Raw genomic sequence first — 19,323 nt, 5'->3', positions numbered from 1 at the left:
GATTCTGTTGGAAGCTTAGAGCCAACAGTTTAGACCCCTGTTTACAATTGCTGCATTTCTATTTTTAGATGCAATGCTGTTATGTAACGCTCACTCTCACATTATGGACCACTGCTGTCTGCTCCACTTGGCTGAACTGTGCACTCCATGTGTGTGTGTGTGTGTATGTGTGTGTCTGCACAATGTAACATGTTGGATGTAACTGTGGCTATGAGGTAAAAAAAAGAAATAATAAAAAAGACAAACATGATTATTACATTACATTACATTACATTACATTACATTACATTACATTACATGTCATTTAGCTGATGCTTCTCACTTCTGAGAAAGGCAAGTAGCATTAAGTGCCTTGCCTAAGGGCAGACACTGGGTATTAACTGACCAGACAACGATTTTACTGTATTTGGGACTCAAATATCATTTGTATAAAGTCCAACTAATTCCTATAATTTCCCACTGAGAGTAATTGTATCTGTATATTCAGAGTTTGTTGTGTTTATGGACATCTCAAAAAATGTATGAACATGCATGAATGCAAAACCAAATACCTGAGCATCATGTAAGGTGTAGGCCCAATCTAATCTAAGGGAAAAGCAAATGTTACATTTCAGAATAAGCTGCTGGTTTTCAGATTAGGTTTGAGACGAAATATAGAACAAACCAGTGTACAGCTGGACACATTGTGGTTTTTAGAAAATATTCCATGTACAAAACCGAGGTGCATAATTTACTTATAATCTGCAATGACTGAAATTTATATTTGAACTCTTGTTGTATTTTATCATTCTCACATTTTGTCTATTTCTAAAATACCCAAAAATGTTTTGGATCACTCATTTCAATCAGGGAATATTAGATTAGATTATATTAGATTAGATTAGATAGTATATGACAATCAATACACAATCAACAGTTGTGGATACATTATTTTGCACAGGTAGAATAGCAGATGTTTTATCTTAAAGTGATGAAAAGAATATTACAATGACTTGTGCTTAACACAGATGAAGAGGTTATATGATGAAATTATAATATATATAAACATTATATTATAAGATAATATTATAAATATTTATCTCATTTAGATTTGCTTTCTGTCATGTATTTTTATTTCTTTTTAATGATTTTTATTTTCTTCTTTCTTTATATGGTGTGTGTATCTTGTCATCCTAATTTTATCTTGTACATTAAGAGAATACATGTGAAATTAAAATAAATAAAAATATAAAATACAACATTTTTATATTTACTTTACAACTAAAGAGACGTGCAAGAATACAACTGATCATTTTAAGCAACTCTGAAAACGCTATTTGAACTATTTATTTATTTTCACGAACGTATTGACGACAGACAAAACTGTGACGGTCCTTCAACAGTCGGTGGCAGTAGTGATTCGACTTCTCGCCACGTTGTCACAAATACAGCAGAAGAAGAAGAAAGTAACCAATCAGGGGCATCCTATTGCTAATGCGGATATCCTGAAACCAAGTGACAAGCACTTTGAGCAACTTGTCAGTGAACTCATAGACGCGGTGTTGTGACAGACATGTCGTCCAACAGAGAAGTGGTGTTTCGGGCCTTGGAGACGCCGCTGCTCTGCCTCGGTGCACTGACCGCGGCTTGGTTCACTCTGTCCTCCGTGTGCAGGCTTCTGTGCGGCTTCAGGGTGTGGGTGCTGGGCAACGGGCGACTCGTGTCACCTACTAAATTGGGCAAATGGGCAGGTGAGACGTTGTACTGGCACACGTGAAAGTTGTATTTGTGTTCATGCTGTAACACTCAGTTAATGTCGTTACTGAAGTGACTACATTTATCGTCACACAACCGACGTTAGCCTTCGCAGCTTCAAAGTGCGTTCCAAGTGGAATGTGCGCGGAAGTTAGCTATCCAGCTTGCTTCGGTGGTGATAATCACGGATTAACATTGGCTGTCGAAGAACTTGCACACAACTTGTAATCCTTTATACATTGCTTTTCACCTTTATTAGCAGCTTGTATTGGGCAGCAGGTTGTGGGACTATATTTGAGTAATCATGAACTTCAGTACTACACAGTATAATAATTGCATTGTTTCAACATGTGTACTGTTGTATTGTAAAGCAGTTGTATTAGCATGCTTGCTGTTTTTCCTGTGTCTTAATGGGATATATGTACTTTCTGGCGGGGTTGGTAATCGATACGCTATTATCACAATACTTAAATCATTACATTATCACTATATTCCAATATTTAACAGCTCTAGTGAGAGTGAGCACTTGGCATCATCTAGTGGAGTGAAACGTCTATTGATTTTTTTTGTTGCTAATCCGCAAAAAACATTGAAAAGTGATATAATAATACCACGGAAAATATTGCGATATTTCACTGTATCGATTGATCCTGAATCTGCATCCATATTCAGTTCTCTACCAAAAACACATTATTTTGTTCATGGGCCACAATCTACATCCCCTGAAAATGTTCAATTTTGTCCTTATTTTATATCCCTTAAAGACAGACAAACATACCTGAAACCAATAATAATTAAAACACATAACTAGTTTAATAAATTACTTTTATCAATGATATTACGCACTCACTATAACAAGTTTGTTTCAAATGGTTATAGTGAATACACATTGCATTATTAATAGCTAAAAACATTTATTGCTAACAACAGACACATTTTCTTTAAGAAGGACAATCCTTTTCTGTGAACACACAATCAGGACTCTGTGTTCTGAACACTGTCACTTGTTGCATAATAAGTGTGCTTTGACTTAAGTACAAACTGGTAATCAAAGTCCCCAACACATCAGCCATATCATGATAACAGGTAACTTTAATGTCATGGCTGATGGGTGGTCTTGTTCATTCAATGGATTTTGTCCAAGCAGCCAGCAGCAGGCTACCGTTTTTAGTCCGTAAAACCTTTGGGAAGAAATTAAGACTACTCGCTGAATGATCAGCAGCACTTTCTCATTGGACATCAATTGTAATAAATATGAAGGATGGATTACAACTGGAGAGGATTATCAAATGAGACAGAATTGTGCCCATCTGTGTGGCCTGCACACTTACTGAACTTTGACCACTGGGATGGATTAAATGTTGGCAGTGTGGTGTTCAAGGTTCATATTATAACATAGACGGAGCCCAGAAGCCACAATAGTTTAGAAAGAAATGGGTTATCAGCTATATAACGTTGCATCCTGCAATTCATGAAAATACCACATTTAAGAACAAATACAGTTGAGAGAATTTAATGGTGGTTTTCCTCCAAAAAACTGAATTGTCCTGTGTATGGCAACATTATTCAGAATAGGGAGTTAGCCAAATGAGTTGGTCAGGGGGGACTGATACTTTCATTCACAAATGTTGATTTCCTGAAGTGGATGTTAGAGAGCAGCCAGATTATGTAAGGGAACTGGAACCATTCATGAATGAGTTTCAGATGAAATGTAGGATCCTCAGGACTCTGGTTCACTGATGCTGCACACATCTTATGCATGTGTGTGTGTATGAGAGGGTGAAAGAGTCCTTTTGCGGTTGCATCAATAAAAATAATAATAAATAATAAAATTGTATATGTAAAAATATGTCTACCAAATATTAACAATATACTGTAGCAGTGTAGCTTCTGAATTATACACGTCACACACATGTTTCCTGTATTGCTGTAAATTGACCTCCTACAGCTGATGCTGACACGTTTTATTTATTGTAACCATTTTGGTTAAGATATCGTCTTTATATTTAACTAGTATGGTTCTGTCCCCACTTTAGGATCCACTATAGGAAAGAAAGCATCTCTAAAATATGGACAGGATTTTGGTTTATATTTGTCTAGACGGTTTGCTGTTTCCTCTCTTCTTTTTGCCCCTGCACTGTATAGTTTTGACCAATTATTATGCTGCTAGCAATGATGACCTCAGCTTGATATGCAACAGTAAACATACTGTGTTTTAGCCAATTCATTAAACGGGACAGTCTAGCAAAACATTACCAGGTCTCTGTCCATGCATTGACGGTGTAAAAAGCCGATGTAGACCTGGGTCTTCCACCCTGCTCAACAATTAAATGATATCGATTATCACATTCATCAAATGGCAGCATGGATTAACACTATCACCAGATCACATAGCCACTCTAACCTACATTTGAAGACGACCGCACATCTAAAAATAGACCTTGATTTGTTTGAGTGAAGGCATCATGCACTCCGCTGTAAAAGCTTTTTTTTCCTGCTCTGACAGCAGTTCATTCTTAAATCAACTAAAAATAACCCGGCCGATTTTTCCCTCATCATTGGGCCTACAGACTCTCCCTCTCTCAGACTCTCCCTCTCTCATACTCTCCCTCCCCTCCTCTTCTCTGTGCTATTTTTAGTTGCCCTCAGGTTCCCCTATGTTCGTGTTTGTCATTTCCTCACCCCCTTGCTCCCTTTTGGTTGGTTTTGCTGCAGCCCTCGAGGATGTGTGGCACCTTGGCATCATCTGTACATGGGAAGATCACGTAAAAGAGACTTGGGTACAGCAAAGGGTAGAGACTGATGAATAAGAGGAGAAATGGTCATGTCAAAATAAAAATATTTGCTTAAAATAAATCATGTTTGTGTTACACATTGCAGTATTTTCAATGTAGAAAATGACCACAAAACCTGTCTGTAAGCCAAGCAGCCCTGGTTCTAATCTCAAATGACCAATGTTTGCCTTTTTTAAATAATCAGATTAATCGGTCAGGTTTTACAAATTACACAATGTTGCTATGTCACTAAAACATATATTTTTTAAGTACTGTAAAGTAGCAAAAATAGTGTAAAATAGTAACAAGAGATGCCTAAAAACCAAACAGGTTTGTCAAGGTTATCAGTCATCCAGGTCATGTGGGAGTGGTTGAGTTGAAGGGAATTGGGCTATACAAGTTGTTGCTGTTAAAGCTGCTTTGCAGGTTACACCAGGACATTGTAATTCTCTCACTCTAATGTACCATTCCCCATCCACTTTGTGTTATCTTTAGTCAGAGATTTGATGAATAGTTGCTTCTGGAAGATGGGAATTCCTAAAAATAGTCCATGCTGCTGCTGCTGCTGCTGCTGTTGCTTTTTGTGCCATGTATTTTCAGGGCATCCGCTCCCTCGACGGCCACCAATGACAGAGAAGAGCTCACTTTCCCTCTCGCTCCCTCACTTCCTCCCTCCTCACTATATCTTCTTTCTACACCTCAGCTGCTCTTCGTGTACCTCCTCCTACAGTACATCTGTCTAAACTGGCATTCAGCCAATGATACTTAACCCTTAAAAGTCAGTGTATTTAATGAGTTAAACATTTTTTGTACTTGATGCTTATTGATGCATCCACAAGTCTTTGTCATTGGATTTCTGTGGTGATGAAGTCCCTGTAGATGGCACTGTTCATCTACTCCTTAATGGTACTGCTGTGCTCTGCAATGCTTAGTTTCTCTGCAGAATAATTTTGCTCTTTTTATATAAAATAAATATGTTTATGGGCCTTAAGCAGAAAAGAAAAGAAACATTAAAATGGGTTTGATGTACATTTCATATAAATTAATGTGTGTAACACGTTTTGTTGCGATATTGGTATCAGTGTCACATGATACACTGTGTCTGTGGTCTGGTTTCATTCAGTATATACTGTACCTATCTTACTTCTCTGCATTGTGCTTGAATTTACTAGATGATATGGAGCTATGTGTTTTGCCCCATTACACTCTCAGTGTTTTGAGATTTGATTCTGAGCAGCACAATCTTTTGTCATGCTAATCCAGTTTCTGTCTGTCCCTGTTTAGTTGTGACAGGAGCCACAGATGGGATTGGAAAAGCCTACGCAGAGGAGGTAAGAATCCCTGGATATTTTCCTCTCTTTTTACCCACAACAGTGGGCCACAGTGAAATTATTCCTTTGTCTCTAAACTGACTCAACTAAAACAGCAAGCATGCCTGCTTAATTGATTACCCACGTGTATAGAGGATTTTAGGCCAGTCACAGTTTGATCACCACCGCAGGCCAAATTAATGACTTGTGTTATTGTTTTGCCTCGCTGCAATATGTGTTGGATTGCATGCGCCTCCTTTTATTGACATGGGTTTGTTGTATTTGCAGCTTGCTCGCCGAGGCTTTGCTATTGTGCTGATCAGCCGCTCTCAGGAGAAGCTGGATGAAGTGTCCAAGGCAATCGGTAAGTTATCCTACTTTGTGCATTTACTTTAAACGCGTGGTGTAAACGCAAACAAAAATGATGGCAGACATGGAAAATTAATGGAAAGCTGAGATATTTTGTATGCACGTTACACATAAATCACTGTGAAATACAGTATGTCGCCAAGTATTACTCCCTTTAATCCATCAGTGGAAGTAAACCCACATCTTGCAGTCAAGGGAAATCAACGGTACCTGCCGTCCAGAGGCACAAGACTAATGGAGTTGATGTGTTAAGTATAACAGCAGCTTGACTGGAGTTCAGTCTTAATGATCCATGCAGCTAGACAGCCTCATTTATCCTCAACCTGAAATGTTGCATCCATATTGCACTATGTAAAAGTCCACCAGGGCCAAATGACTAAGACTTAAATGATATTGCATTGAATTGCATGTTTTTCACAAGTGGTCTTCTTCTGTGTAAAGATTCAGAAGGACCTTTATGCTTTAGGCAGAAAACCTCCTGCTGGATTTGAAAGTGAATCTGTCCGATTAAATGAATTCTTTCTCTTAAGTGATGGACTTTGTCATTGATGATGAAGGATTATCTCAGGTTTATAATACTTTTCTCTGCTCTGCTCTTCCCTTTCTGAGTGTCTTTTTTATTAGCTAGTGATCCCTTGGTTTCAAGTGACTTCTGCTTTGTAGTATCTTTCACTGTCTCCCGTATAACTATTTATCAAAATACTTCTACGTGATTTCACAGAAAGCAAATGTGGTGTGGAGACCAAAACCATCGCAGCAGACTTTAGCGCTGTGGATATCTACTCCAGGATTGCAGATGGACTTGCAGGACTGGAGATTGGCGTATTAGGTAAGACTGCAGTAGGTCATGTCATCTTTCAAAAAAATGTATGACGATGAAACTGAGAATTAAGTTTGAACCAAGGTCCAATAGACACCACAAGAATACTACTAGTCTATGATCAATGTATATTTTTTATTCAGTCATAAAAGGTTAGGATTCTTCAGGCCTTTGCTGCCCTCCTTGGACTGAAAAGAGGAATGGCACACTTAACAATTTTGTCACATTTTGTGTTTAAAATATCATTGCTGTTGTTTGTGTTGTTAACAGTGAACAATGTTGGAATATCCTACTCTTACCCTGAATTCTTCCTTGAGCTCCCCACTCTCGACACCGTAAGTTAACAGTTCATATCATATCATATATTCCATTTTCTATGAATGTATTGTATATTCTGCTTTTGCAGCTTAAAGTCTTCAATTTTACGCTGAATGTCATTGGCTTTACAAAGTAGGCAGGATTATTTGGCATTGTTGAGCAATGATTCTTAAAACAAACAAAAAAAGCAACTCTGCATAATGTAAATCAAGTGATTTGAGAGAGAACACTTCTGCACATCCTCTGGGCTCTGTTATACTGCCGCTCAACTCAGTAATCTGTAACTCCCTCTCTGAACTAATATGATTCCAGAACCTTTCTGTTGCTGTAGCACTGACAATTGTCCTGTGTTGCAAAGCATTATGAAGAAAGGAAACACTCTATACAGTCAATAAGACAAGTGTTAATATTGGCTGAGAGTTTCAGTGATGGAAGGGATTCCTGGGTTCAGTCTATGAAACGAATTCTCTGTGCTATGTTCTTAAGAGGAAGAGGAGTGCAGGACACCGGTGGTGATTCTAAAAAACATTAGATGTCGATGTTAGCTGACAGTCAACTTGTTTTCAGCAATCCAGCAAACTATAGATTTAAAAAGAATTTAAAAAAACTAGACTTATCTCATTAAACATATCGGAGAGTGATTTATGGCAGACTTGGGCCACCTCCTTTAAAACAAGCACCACTCCTACCTGCATCAAACAAGTTACTATAATCAGAAATAGCTTGACTTGCTATTATACACTGTCTTGTTACTGTCACATATTATCTATAATGAATCAACATTAACGGTGGCTTACCACCAATGATTTTCTGAAGGGTATGCAATAGTTAAATATATTCTAAGAGTTGACGAGTTAGGTGGACCTGTATGTTTCAGAGAGGCTTCTAGCTGACGGATGGTAAATTAAATGCGTACATTTCTGTTAATTACATGTTTCTTTGCTTGTAAAAAAAATATTTCACCATCCGATTCCAATCCTCAATGGGTCATAGGTAAAGTCCAATATGTAGAAGATTAAATTTGCTTTTTAGAGAACAAATGCAAAGTGTCTTTATCTTTATCATCCCAAAATAAAATTTATACCAAGTAATTTTTAGCAAATAATAAGATTATATCTCCAATGCATGCAGTTGCTACTTGAATGGATGTAAAAGTTGTTTCTTTCTCTATTTTAGTTCATTGACACAATGATCAACATCAACATAACATCGGTGTGCCAGGTGAGTGTCATCATAAAAAACATTGATGTCATGATGCTTTTTGAAATGGAATCATAAATAAAGACCTTACATTATCAAAGAGAAAACGCATCAAACTGAATGGAGAATGGAGAGAATGTATGGGCATTTCTTTTCAACCTGTTATTTTTCCTAAGCAATTTTGTTGTAAAAACTGCACAAACACAGTACCAAGCAGCAGAGGTTAGATTCAACTGGAAGAGTCCTCATCACACTCCTATTAAAAGGTTAATGTTGCATTAAAAAGGAAGCAACACAAATTAATCTGGATTTGCTCCAAATTTTAGAGGGTCATGACCCACAACTTCACTAAATATCATGGAAATTGGTTCAGTAATTTCAGAAATATTCAGAGAGACAGAGAAATGGCAACAGTTTAAATTAAAATACCTTAGTTATTGTATGTATCATAACAAACTTGCTAAGGTCTCATTCCAATATCTGTTTTGCCATTGAGTAATGTCCCTATAATAAAACTTTGTTAACCACTTTAGGTCCCCGCATCACAAGTAATACCTGGAACACACACATCAGCACACATAACACGGTGACAAAAATTGTAGTAAGTCACTTCTATCCCTCCTCTCTGTGCTTGGCAGTTCCCCAGTGCAATAGCAAAAGTCCACCCACTCGCTTAATGCTTAATTTATGTCATTCAATATTTCTCGAAACTGCTCCCTCCGCTATCATTATCATCCCTTCCCTCTATTTGTCTTCCTTGTACACCACCTCTTCAAACACCTTGCACAATCACCCACACAAGGTAACCAGTTTGTATGTGCTCCTCAACTCACTTGTTGACAGCCCACACACATTTATAAGCTTTCTTGTCTGTCAAATGTTCACGCTGTTGCTCACACTTCCCTTTGTGTTTTCAGATGACGCGTCTTGTTCTACCTGGAATGGTGGAGAGGTGAGTTTGTCTGTCTTCAGCAGTGAGTGAGTCATCATAGAATCCTCTGAATTTGTTGTAACACAGCACGAAGGAATCAGTGATTCCCACGTGGCTTGTGAAGGTACTGCAAGTGGGCCACAAGAGGTCGTTAAAGGTCCCATATTATGTTAATGCAACTTTTAAATCATTTTAATACTTATGTTTATTACTCTGGAGATCCTATCAGTCACCAAAGTGTGAAAAAAAGATGACTCATATTTTTGTGGTCCTCCTCAGTCTAAGTAGAGGAGCTCCGCTTTGTCCGCAGCACAGAGTTCTACACAAACTTCCAGCCTCAGAGGATTTATCTGTCCAGTGGATGCATGTTATATATGATGCCAATGTGCCCTGGAGCCTGCACATTATCACTTTTCCAAATGCTAACTGCTGTTAGCTCCCAGTAGCCTCTGTGGCTGATGTCATTTCCTGTCCCTTTAGTTTCGTTTTACTTACTTACTTACTAGTTTAACTTGGAGAAATAGGATCTAATGTGGGACCTTCAAATAAACAAATAAAAGGCTTTACATTTTCAGATTTGTAATTGTTTCCAATAACCATAAGATATTTATGATTGCACATCATCTTCACAAAAATACATACATTCAACTGAATGAGTAAGTTGTACAAGTATAAGTAAGCAAATAAGACTGATATAGGATATTTACTCGCTGTCTTCAGAGCAAGATGCTATATGTTTTAAGAATGTAAAACTTATCGTTGACCGTTATACGTATACAGACGCCTGAATGTAATTTCTGCCTGTCTGTAAAATAAATGATATATAATTTAAGATTTTGGGCTGGCCAAAAAATTATTTTCAGAATTGAAACCACAAATATTATGTGTTGTGTCATCCTAATAAATTATTCCCTATTATTTTTAATCAAATGTTTTGGGAAATACGTTTATATACATTGTTCGTTATGTTGGATGTGATGTGAGACTGGAATCAACCATTTAAATTTTTCATATATACAGTGCAATTGTCATAGGGGGCTAATAATTTCATCTTCAACTGTAGATTAATTGATTAATTTCCTATCTTCCTCCTGTAGGCTAGGTATAATATTATATGACTGCTCTACAAACTAGAGCAAACAATCTCATCAAATTGTGAATGTTGAAGTGTTGATGTTCCTGTGTGTTTGATATTTTATATCTACAGATGTGTCTTTGATGAACAATAAGAGCAACTGCTCAGCTTGCAAGCACACAGTACTGTGATCTCTTCTCCTTGGATTGATTCCAGGGTGAAGTGTTTGTTGCATGTCTCCTCTGTCTTTTGTTTCTTGCTTAGTGTTTCCTTTTGGTCTAAAACAGTATATTTGTTTGTATGTCTGTGTTTCTAGGAGGAAGGGAGCCATCCTAAACATCTCATCTGGCAGCGGGATGTACCCTGTTCCTCTTCTGACCATCTACTCTGCCTCCAAGGTAATTTTAATACATGGTTTGCAGTATGAATTTTACTTTTTAAGGCTAAACCTCAGTGTTAACATCTTCCAGTATACTTTAACCCATGAGGAGTAATCCCCTTTTGTTCTCATGTTATGAATTCCTTTGTTTAAGCCACGACACACACTGAGGCAAAAATTAACGTCTGTTCACGACAGATGTTGGCTCAACATTTATTGAGATGTATGAATCAAGTGAGGGATTGTCTTTTTTTTTTCTTCTTCAAATTTGCTGTTTTAATTGTATTTAAAGTCGTTGACTAACTCATGTCCTGAGGAAGTGCACCGATTAAAAATGTTTATATGAGCATGTGGTGTCATAATGTTTTATAACTGTCTTGTGCCTTTGTTATCTTCTAATAGCCCGCTGTTCGCAGTTTGAGCTGATTCATTTGCTTGTTTCTTAATACTGGGTCATGTTTATGTGTTAAATTCTAGTTTCTGCAAAGGAAGTGCATCTAAAATACATCCAGGGTGAACCTCTAGTTTAATGATTAATTTAATAATCACCTCAGTTCTTTATAACTACCATTACTGGTAAATTACATTGCACATGAATTCTTAGTCCATGTAGTTTCTCATTGTTACTTTTTTACAACTTGTTTTCTTATTCTTTTGAAAATTTAATCCCAGGGTTTTTTGAAGTTTTGTTGTGCATGGTTGTAGTTTTGGCCTTAATGACCTTCCTGTGTCTTATGTAGGCATTTGTGGACTTCTTTTCACGTGGACTACAAGCCGAATACAAGAACAAGGGCATCATCATCCAGGTAAATTATAATATAATAATTGTAATCTTTCTTCTGAACCCACACTTGATGATGATGCATGTTGCTGGTTCAAAATGTAAAGTAAAATTAAAATAACTTGTAATTTGTATAATTTAATTCTTGACCAAGCTTGAAACTGGACACATTTATGTAACTGGTGTTTTTCGATCTTTCTTCTGCAGAGTGTTCTGCCATTTTTTGTTGTAACAAAGCTGAGTAAAATCCGACGGGCTACACTGGACAAGCCCAGTCCAGAGCGCTATGTTGCAGCCGAACTCAACACTGTGGGGCTACAGACCCAGACCAATGGCTACCTACCTCATGCCATAATGGTAAGTGTGGATATGTGATAGTGGGAATCAAATTCCTTTACAGATTTATATTTAAACGTTCGCCCACCACAGTCTATTTAACACACCTGAAGTTAAAAAATGTATCTGTAGAACGACGCTGTATAAAGTCAAAGTAAAGATTTGTAGGAAATACATCCTCTATGTGCACCATTTAGTCTTCTCCTGGAGACATTCACTTTGGACTGGAGTTAGGCTGGGGTTTGATCTCTATGGCTTATTATTGTTCCCGTCCAATGTGAAGAAAAGTTAAATGTATCTTGAGTAGCTGGCAATTTGAATTATACTACAAGGAGTACAGCTTGAACGTTTAGTGTCACCATTCAAACACAACTGGCTTCTCTATAGCAGGACTAAATCTGTTACAGTGCAACACTCATTATGAAACCTCATATATCAGTTAGTCAATGTCTGTCACTCCAGCAACACTGAAAACCCTTATCGGGCTGCAGTTTCATCTTATACACAGGGTTCCTACGCAGTATGGTAAAATATGGAAATAATGGAATTTAATTTGAGTAATTTCCATGTCTGGATAAGTATGGACAAAGGGAAAAAAGTATGGAAAAATGTTTCTGTTGTTTCCAGACTATCATCTCACTTTCTAAAATCAAATATTAATATATACAAATCAAAACAAGTTACTAAGGTAACATAGCCTACCTGTAGATGATATGAAACTAATTAGGCTGGCTGTAGAATGTTGTCGGGTTACCATGGTTACCGTTCGCTGTATGACTGTGATTATCATTTATTATATATATTATTTTCCACACGTGTCATTGAGCCAGCCACCTATTGTCAGCGACAGTGTCATGGTTTTTCGAGGGCTGGCTTCATGAAGAATGAGCAAAGGATTTTAAAATCATTTATTAACATTGTTAAAGGCGCCATATGTAACAATGTGGCCAAAAACGGTTACTACACTCAAAGTCAAAACAGTGCGGCGAGTCGTGACTGCCTCCCACTCCCCCCCCTCCCCTCCAGAGTCGAGGTTGCCAGAGCAGCGTGTCCCCGTCAGCGACGAGTGAGGAGTAACTATGGCGAGCGTTTTATCATAAATGAGTGGCTCTAAGACACACAATTCTGTTCTCTCAGTAAAGATCAAGATGTATAATAAGTTATGGTAACGTTAGCTGTTGACTAGGGAATAATGTTATGCATGATATTTGACATAACTGTCCTTCATTTTTGCCTCCCCTTTTATAACGTTATATAGTTTTTGGCGATATACATGCAAAGACCTAAAGAGGACTCAAATTTGGCTAAGTCTTCCTCAGTTCCCTCAGATTTCTAAACTGTTCCCTCAGTTTTGGAAATCCGTTGTGGCAGTGAAGGCAGCGGTTGCTGGAGGAGAGGCTCAGCCGGTGATCAGAAGCAGGTAATCAGTCGGCGAGATAAGCACGTTAGTAACCTGATTCTGGTCGCTTGCAGTAGACTGGGTCCAGACACAGTTCATTTGGGAAGGACAGAGACGGTGTTGTTTGTGTAAATAGTTTGTTTATTGTCAGCAATACGGAAAACAAATGAAAACAGCTGTTTGTGTTGTCTGCACTCTGCTGCGCTCCACTCTCTCTCTCTGCCCGGAGCGCGTAGTGGCGTCCTGTACAACCATCACCGCTTTTCTCTCCGCTCCCGGCAAGTGTGCTCTTACCGGCGGTTCAGATGACACAAACCGGCGTGTGGATTGTGTTGGTCCAGCGCGGGGGGCAGCGCGGGGGGCAGCGCGGGGGGCAGCGCGGCGGCTGCATCGGTGTTGCTCCGTGCCAGACAAACAGTCCCAGCATCCGTTTTCAAATTCCTCTCCGCTTTCAACACTCTCCATCGTTCGAATGCAGCTCCTATACAAACCCTCGCTTTGCCTCGAACTTTATCTTGAGATTTCTGCAATTCTTACAGAGATCTCTTCGGTTTTGTTGCCTTCGCCATTGTAGCTCAGACGTAACCGGCAACCCGGGGTTGCTCGGCACCTCAGGCACTACTGACTTCAGTGATTGGTAAACGGCGGTAGGAAGCGCCTCATACCAAAACATAATTTCAAAAAATAAACTAACTTTCCTGTGCGGAAAATATTTATTTTAATGCAATTATTTTTGTTTAATAGTTTTGTTGGTGAGTTCAGTATGTTATATGAACATTATTCCTGGTCCTCTGTGACATATTATGGCCAGTTGCTTTAGATTTATTACATAATGCACATTTAAGCATCTAACAATTGCTATTCAGATGTTTAATATTGACTGAAAAATCCTCACAGAAGTCTGGAAAAGTATGGAATTTGGATATGGAAAATATGTAGGAACTCTGTATACAAATGTACTGTTTGTTAGCTCATCTCCATTCAGAAAGCTTTTTTTCTCATTTACAGCATTGGCTGCATCCAGTCACTGTAATTACCCTGTTTCAGAAACAAGCATCTGTAATGAGACCGAAACACAAATCTTGGTTCTGTTATGTCACCAGGTGTCTTTGTTTTAGCAGAGTTTACAGCGACATCAATCACTTGCTGGACTCCCTCCAGTTTTGTTGTGTTGTGTTGTGTTGGATCCTCTTTTATGGTGTGATCTGAATATCAATGATAATAGTTGTTGATGCACATATCAATAACAACACCATCTATAACCGCATTCAGGCGCTCAGTAAATAATATTCAGGAATACAAAGGCTTTTGCTGATCCTATGCAGTCCAGTGCAGATAACGTAAAACCACCACAGATCTTAACTGTCAACAGCTCCTGTATTTCACTAAACCTGCAGCTGCAGACAAGCAGTGTCTGTCACAGTTATCTAATAATCCTCTACACTGTGCAGCAAAGCTCTGTCCACTAATAATCCACACCATTCAACAGAATAATGCAAAACTTCTAGCCAGTATAGTTTGATATTTAAGTGTTCAGGCTTTCCTTTTTCATCAACTATAGTTCTTACTGATGCTGGAGATATGTGTGAAAGCAATGAGCCATTTTTAAAATGTATTTAATCCATTGCCAACAAGCTATAACCATGAAATAAAACCCGTCGGCACATTTTTTAAGTTTTAAGAAGCTGCAGTAAATCAAGTTTGAACATAAGCATTTCAGCTCAGGTAAACATGTCAAATAAGTCTGTTTTAAATCGCACTACCCAACCACGTAGCAAAACAATTAAGTTTAAATGTTTATTGTAATGTTTAACAGGACACTGACTATAATGATAATAATAAACATAACAACAACATCAGTAACCACAAATCCTAGCCCAGTACATAAACTACAAATTTGGCTAGTCTGGTCCAAAGACAAATATATTATCAGTCTAGACTAGTGGGATGCTATCAAGATCGATACAAGGTTCATGACAAGCTTCTCTAAATCATAAGATTACAAAGTACTGTACGTTAGTTCATTTATAAGCTCCTGTCATTCAAGCTACTTGGGTTTTAATATATGTGAGCAGTAAATGCTGCTTTAATTTTTTTTGTTGACGGCCCTAGTAACAGACGTGTATTGTGTTATCAATTTCATTCCATACTTTGCAAATGACACTCAAACTTGTACTTTCAAGTTTACCCTTTGTTAAAATGCTGTTTTCTCGTCCCATATGGATACGAGTTAGAGTAAATGGGAATGAGCTCACAGAGTCGGTCATTGAGCCTATTTACAGCATCTTACATTATACAAGCATTAAGGATATGTTATATTCAGTAAGTTTCAGAGGTCTGTAGTTATAGAAGACATGGTCAGTAGGAGCAATTACCTTGAAATAAGTTGGATTTGAAGAAAGAAATGATATGTAAACAATGTTTTATATGTAGAGTAATTTTGTCTGTTTCTACTACTAAAGCAATGTATAAGTGATGACACTGAAGCTGAAATTGTAGCTCAGACAAATGTCAGCTGAGGACGTGTCTCTGAAGATGGATTGTGTTTATGCTAGGGCTGAACGATATATTGCATTTGCGATAATATCGCGATATGATCAAGTGCAATTTTCTAACCGCAAAGGCTGCGATTATACGCTGTTCACATGCGCGTGACATGCGTGTGTAAACATGTGATATAATCGAACGAGGTCGTCTAACCACAGACGCTGCACTCTGGTCACATGCAGGCTCCCTGCGCTCTCACATGCGCGCGTTGCGGAGGACGAGTCACGGCCCGTTTTTGTGAATGGAATAGGTGAGGGCGGGTCGGTAAGGTGACTATGGAGCTTCGGCCGCTGTCCGAACAGCTGTTCAGTGACTGTGCGTGTCCAAGCGTGTGTGTGCGCGTGTGTAGTGCGAACGAGCTTGCGCTAATGTTAAGAACGGGGGTGGACACAACAATAAGCCGTCTACACGATTGAAGACGGCATCTCACCCAGTCAAGAGCCGTCTGGAGACACACCTGTGAGACACACCTGTGAGACACACCTGTGCCAGCGGAGAGTTTCTCTCTGCTCCGCTTTTTTTTTACCCTCATTTTTATTATCGCTGCTTTGATGTTCAATAATGGACAGTTTTTGAGCCTAAAACGACACAGTACACTGTAGAATAGTTAGTTTCCACCCCCGCATTGCTGTGGTTGCTGCTGCTGTTAAAAAAAATAAAAAAAATCGACACTTGGACCTCGACAATCGACTCTCAAAATGTCTGAAATTCCCATCTCTAGTTACGCCATATGAACGCACGTCAAAACGGGTTGTGTGTATATTTTATTTATTTATTATTATTATTATTACTATATTTAATAACTGTCTAGCAGTTCACAGATGTCGAAAAACTTAGTGTGGTAAAGCCACATATTTTTATAAATATGTGTGTGTATATATATATATATATATATATACATATATATATGCAATCTGCACTTTGTTTGACTTGTGACTGACTATCATTTTAACACCAGGGTTCCTTGTCAGCACTTTATGTTCAGATGTTTGTAAGTTCCAAATATGCTATTGTGATTGAAGTAGTTAAATAAAAATCATCTATTCATGCATCACCTAATGTCATCATAACAGAGGTCTGTCTTCCAGGAAAGAACAGTTTATTTTTAATGTAATATAGTATTGGCCATACTTATGATGTATTGCTTGTCTTTGTTTAATAATACAGAAGATTAAGACCTTAAAAAAATAATCGCATCGCAATCGCAATATTGGCACGAAAAATCGCAATTATATTATTTTCCATAATCGTTCAGCCCTAGTTTATGCAGCTCAAGAACATGTCCACATGCAATCTCAAACCACCATGAACGTAGTTTCTGTGACTGGATCTATGGACACATTCAGCACAGTCTGGAAGAGTTCAGACCTGTACCTAGAAAGCTTTGCCTCATGATTGGATCACTCGGAATGGATAATACCATATCCTAATGTCCTAATCAACAGCAAATGTTCCCTAAATATTTAGCCATAACCAGAAAATATCAAATTGCAGCCTGAAAGTAAAGCAGCATTATAAATGGTAATACTCTAATTAAGAAGAAATCTATTGCTAATGAAATTGCTATGGTAATAATAAGTTGATGGAAGAACCATTTGTGATGCTTCATAAAACTGCCTCTTACTTAGAAAGAGGATTTAAGGCTGTGGGGGGTTTCTCAGAACAAAATCAGCAGTTTCAACTGTCATGCCTTTGTCTTCATTAAAGCATAAAATATTTTATTGCTGTAATTCTCGCTGCTTACTAATGCACAATGCTGTAAAACCGATGCAAATTTTGTGCACATTTTCAGGGAGATAAGATTGTCGTTTTGTAAAAGATGGTGAAGTTGTTATAAAAAAAATAAATTGGAAATGTCGCATACAGCACACTTTAATGTGCAGCTACAGGTGACAGTTTGTAAAACAATGGGTGTAACTTAGAAATAATTTGAGAGGTGCATAGGTATTAAAGAACAGTAGTTGCTTTAAATATTCTTCTGCACAAAATTGCTTGGTGGGTGGGAAGCTCATCTGTTATTTGCTAATTCCACTGGCTGACCATGTAATTTTCCCTCTGAAGGGTTGGGTGACTACAGCTCTGCTTCCTGCCAAGATCCTTAACAGCTATGTGATGGGGATGGGGTTGTCCCAGCGCGCTCGTTACCTCAAGAAACAGAAGCAGGGATAGATGGATTGGCAGTAACAGACAGAAGGAACCAGGAGTCTAACGACTTGTCCGACCACCACCCACCATCATCATAATCCTAATCATGGACCGATGAGAGGAAATGTGACAGTTTCTGAGCAACGTCTCAGTTTCTCTCTACTACTACTTCTTCTCATAGGTGATATGATGGTCACACTTGCCTTTCGATGGTGACATTTTTTTTTAACAAACTTTTGCTGAGTGATCAACACTAAACACTATAATTAAAATATTTTTTTTCAAATCTAATGATCTTTACTTAACGGGACAAGACTTGAATAACAAGCTTAATGCTGTTCAGTGGTACTCTGGGTGATGGCACTTACTGAAGCACTGGAAATATCGTGTTATCGAGATTTTTTCATGTCTGAAATTCTTCATCCAATTTTAATTTTATTTGAGGAATTGTTTAAAGTACAGCAAATAATTTACCTTAATATTGTATCCCCTAGGCTGTATTAATAAGGCAGAGCAATGTAGTAGAGTCAACTAAATATTTCCATCTCTACTAAACAAAACGGAGGGAGATGATATGGAAGGAAATTGAAATTTGTGTCAGTTTACATACAAAATTAACGATAATAATAAAAATAATAATAAAAAAAAGAATCAACATTTGGCTTTACTGCTTTGGCTACAATTCTTTCAGGATGCGTTTGAGCCTGTCATCAGTCAGTGATGTGTTGCATACTGTGATCTCAATCCTTTCATGTGCTGAAATGGATTGACTGAAATGATCAAACCAAACCAAATGTGCACATGAGACACATTTGATGGAACATGTCTTTTAACTTTCCCTCTTGAGAACTTTGTGGACTTGCCGTGTCACTTGTTTTGGCTGTGATACCAAGTTCTTATCATTTAGCATATACTGACTGTAAAGGTGCAGCAGCTGGGGACCAAATTGAGTTCAACGGGGTATTTGTATTATGTGTGTTTAATACCTTGGAAGCACGTAAAGCAGAACATCTGGATATTACTGTCCTTCCTGTCTATACAATAAATGTTCTTTTCTAATATAGTCACCCTGTCGTCTGTCTCTTCCGGTTCGTTTTGCTAATTTTCACCCGTCTTCACAGATGTCTTTTAAAATCACATGTATAAAAGTTTTAGTTTCAGGCATTATTGGAGTACTCATTACTATTCTATACAGTCCACTTGCA

The 19,323-nt window shown here is 38.0% G+C and overlaps 1 protein-coding gene across 1 annotated transcript; it reads left to right on the top strand.

Moving 5' to 3' along the window:
* Positions 1-1,552: 1,552 nt before the first annotated feature.
* Positions 1,553-19,119, top strand: hsd17b12b (hydroxysteroid (17-beta) dehydrogenase 12b; the record flags this gene model as incomplete). The annotated part of the gene is made up of 11 exons (XM_083900837.1): positions 1,553-1,730; positions 5,793-5,839; positions 6,107-6,182; positions 6,909-7,016; positions 7,278-7,342; positions 8,502-8,546; positions 9,443-9,477; positions 10,848-10,929; positions 11,651-11,716; positions 11,899-12,048; positions 18,035-19,119. 11 exons carry the CDS (start codon positions 1,553-1,555, stop codon positions 18,140-18,142), a joined length of 960 nt encoding a protein of 319 aa, XP_083756963.1. The 3' UTR covers positions 18,143-19,119.
* Positions 19,120-19,323: the final 204 nt, after the last annotated feature.

This window comes from Microchirus variegatus (genome assembly GCF_963457635.1).
Source record: "Microchirus variegatus genome assembly, chromosome: 14".
NCBI classification, from domain to species: domain Eukaryota; kingdom Metazoa; phylum Chordata; class Actinopteri; order Pleuronectiformes; family Soleidae; genus Microchirus; species Microchirus variegatus.
The sequence above is the reverse complement of the archived record's forward strand: the minus strand, read 5'-3'. Positions and strand labels throughout refer to the sequence as shown.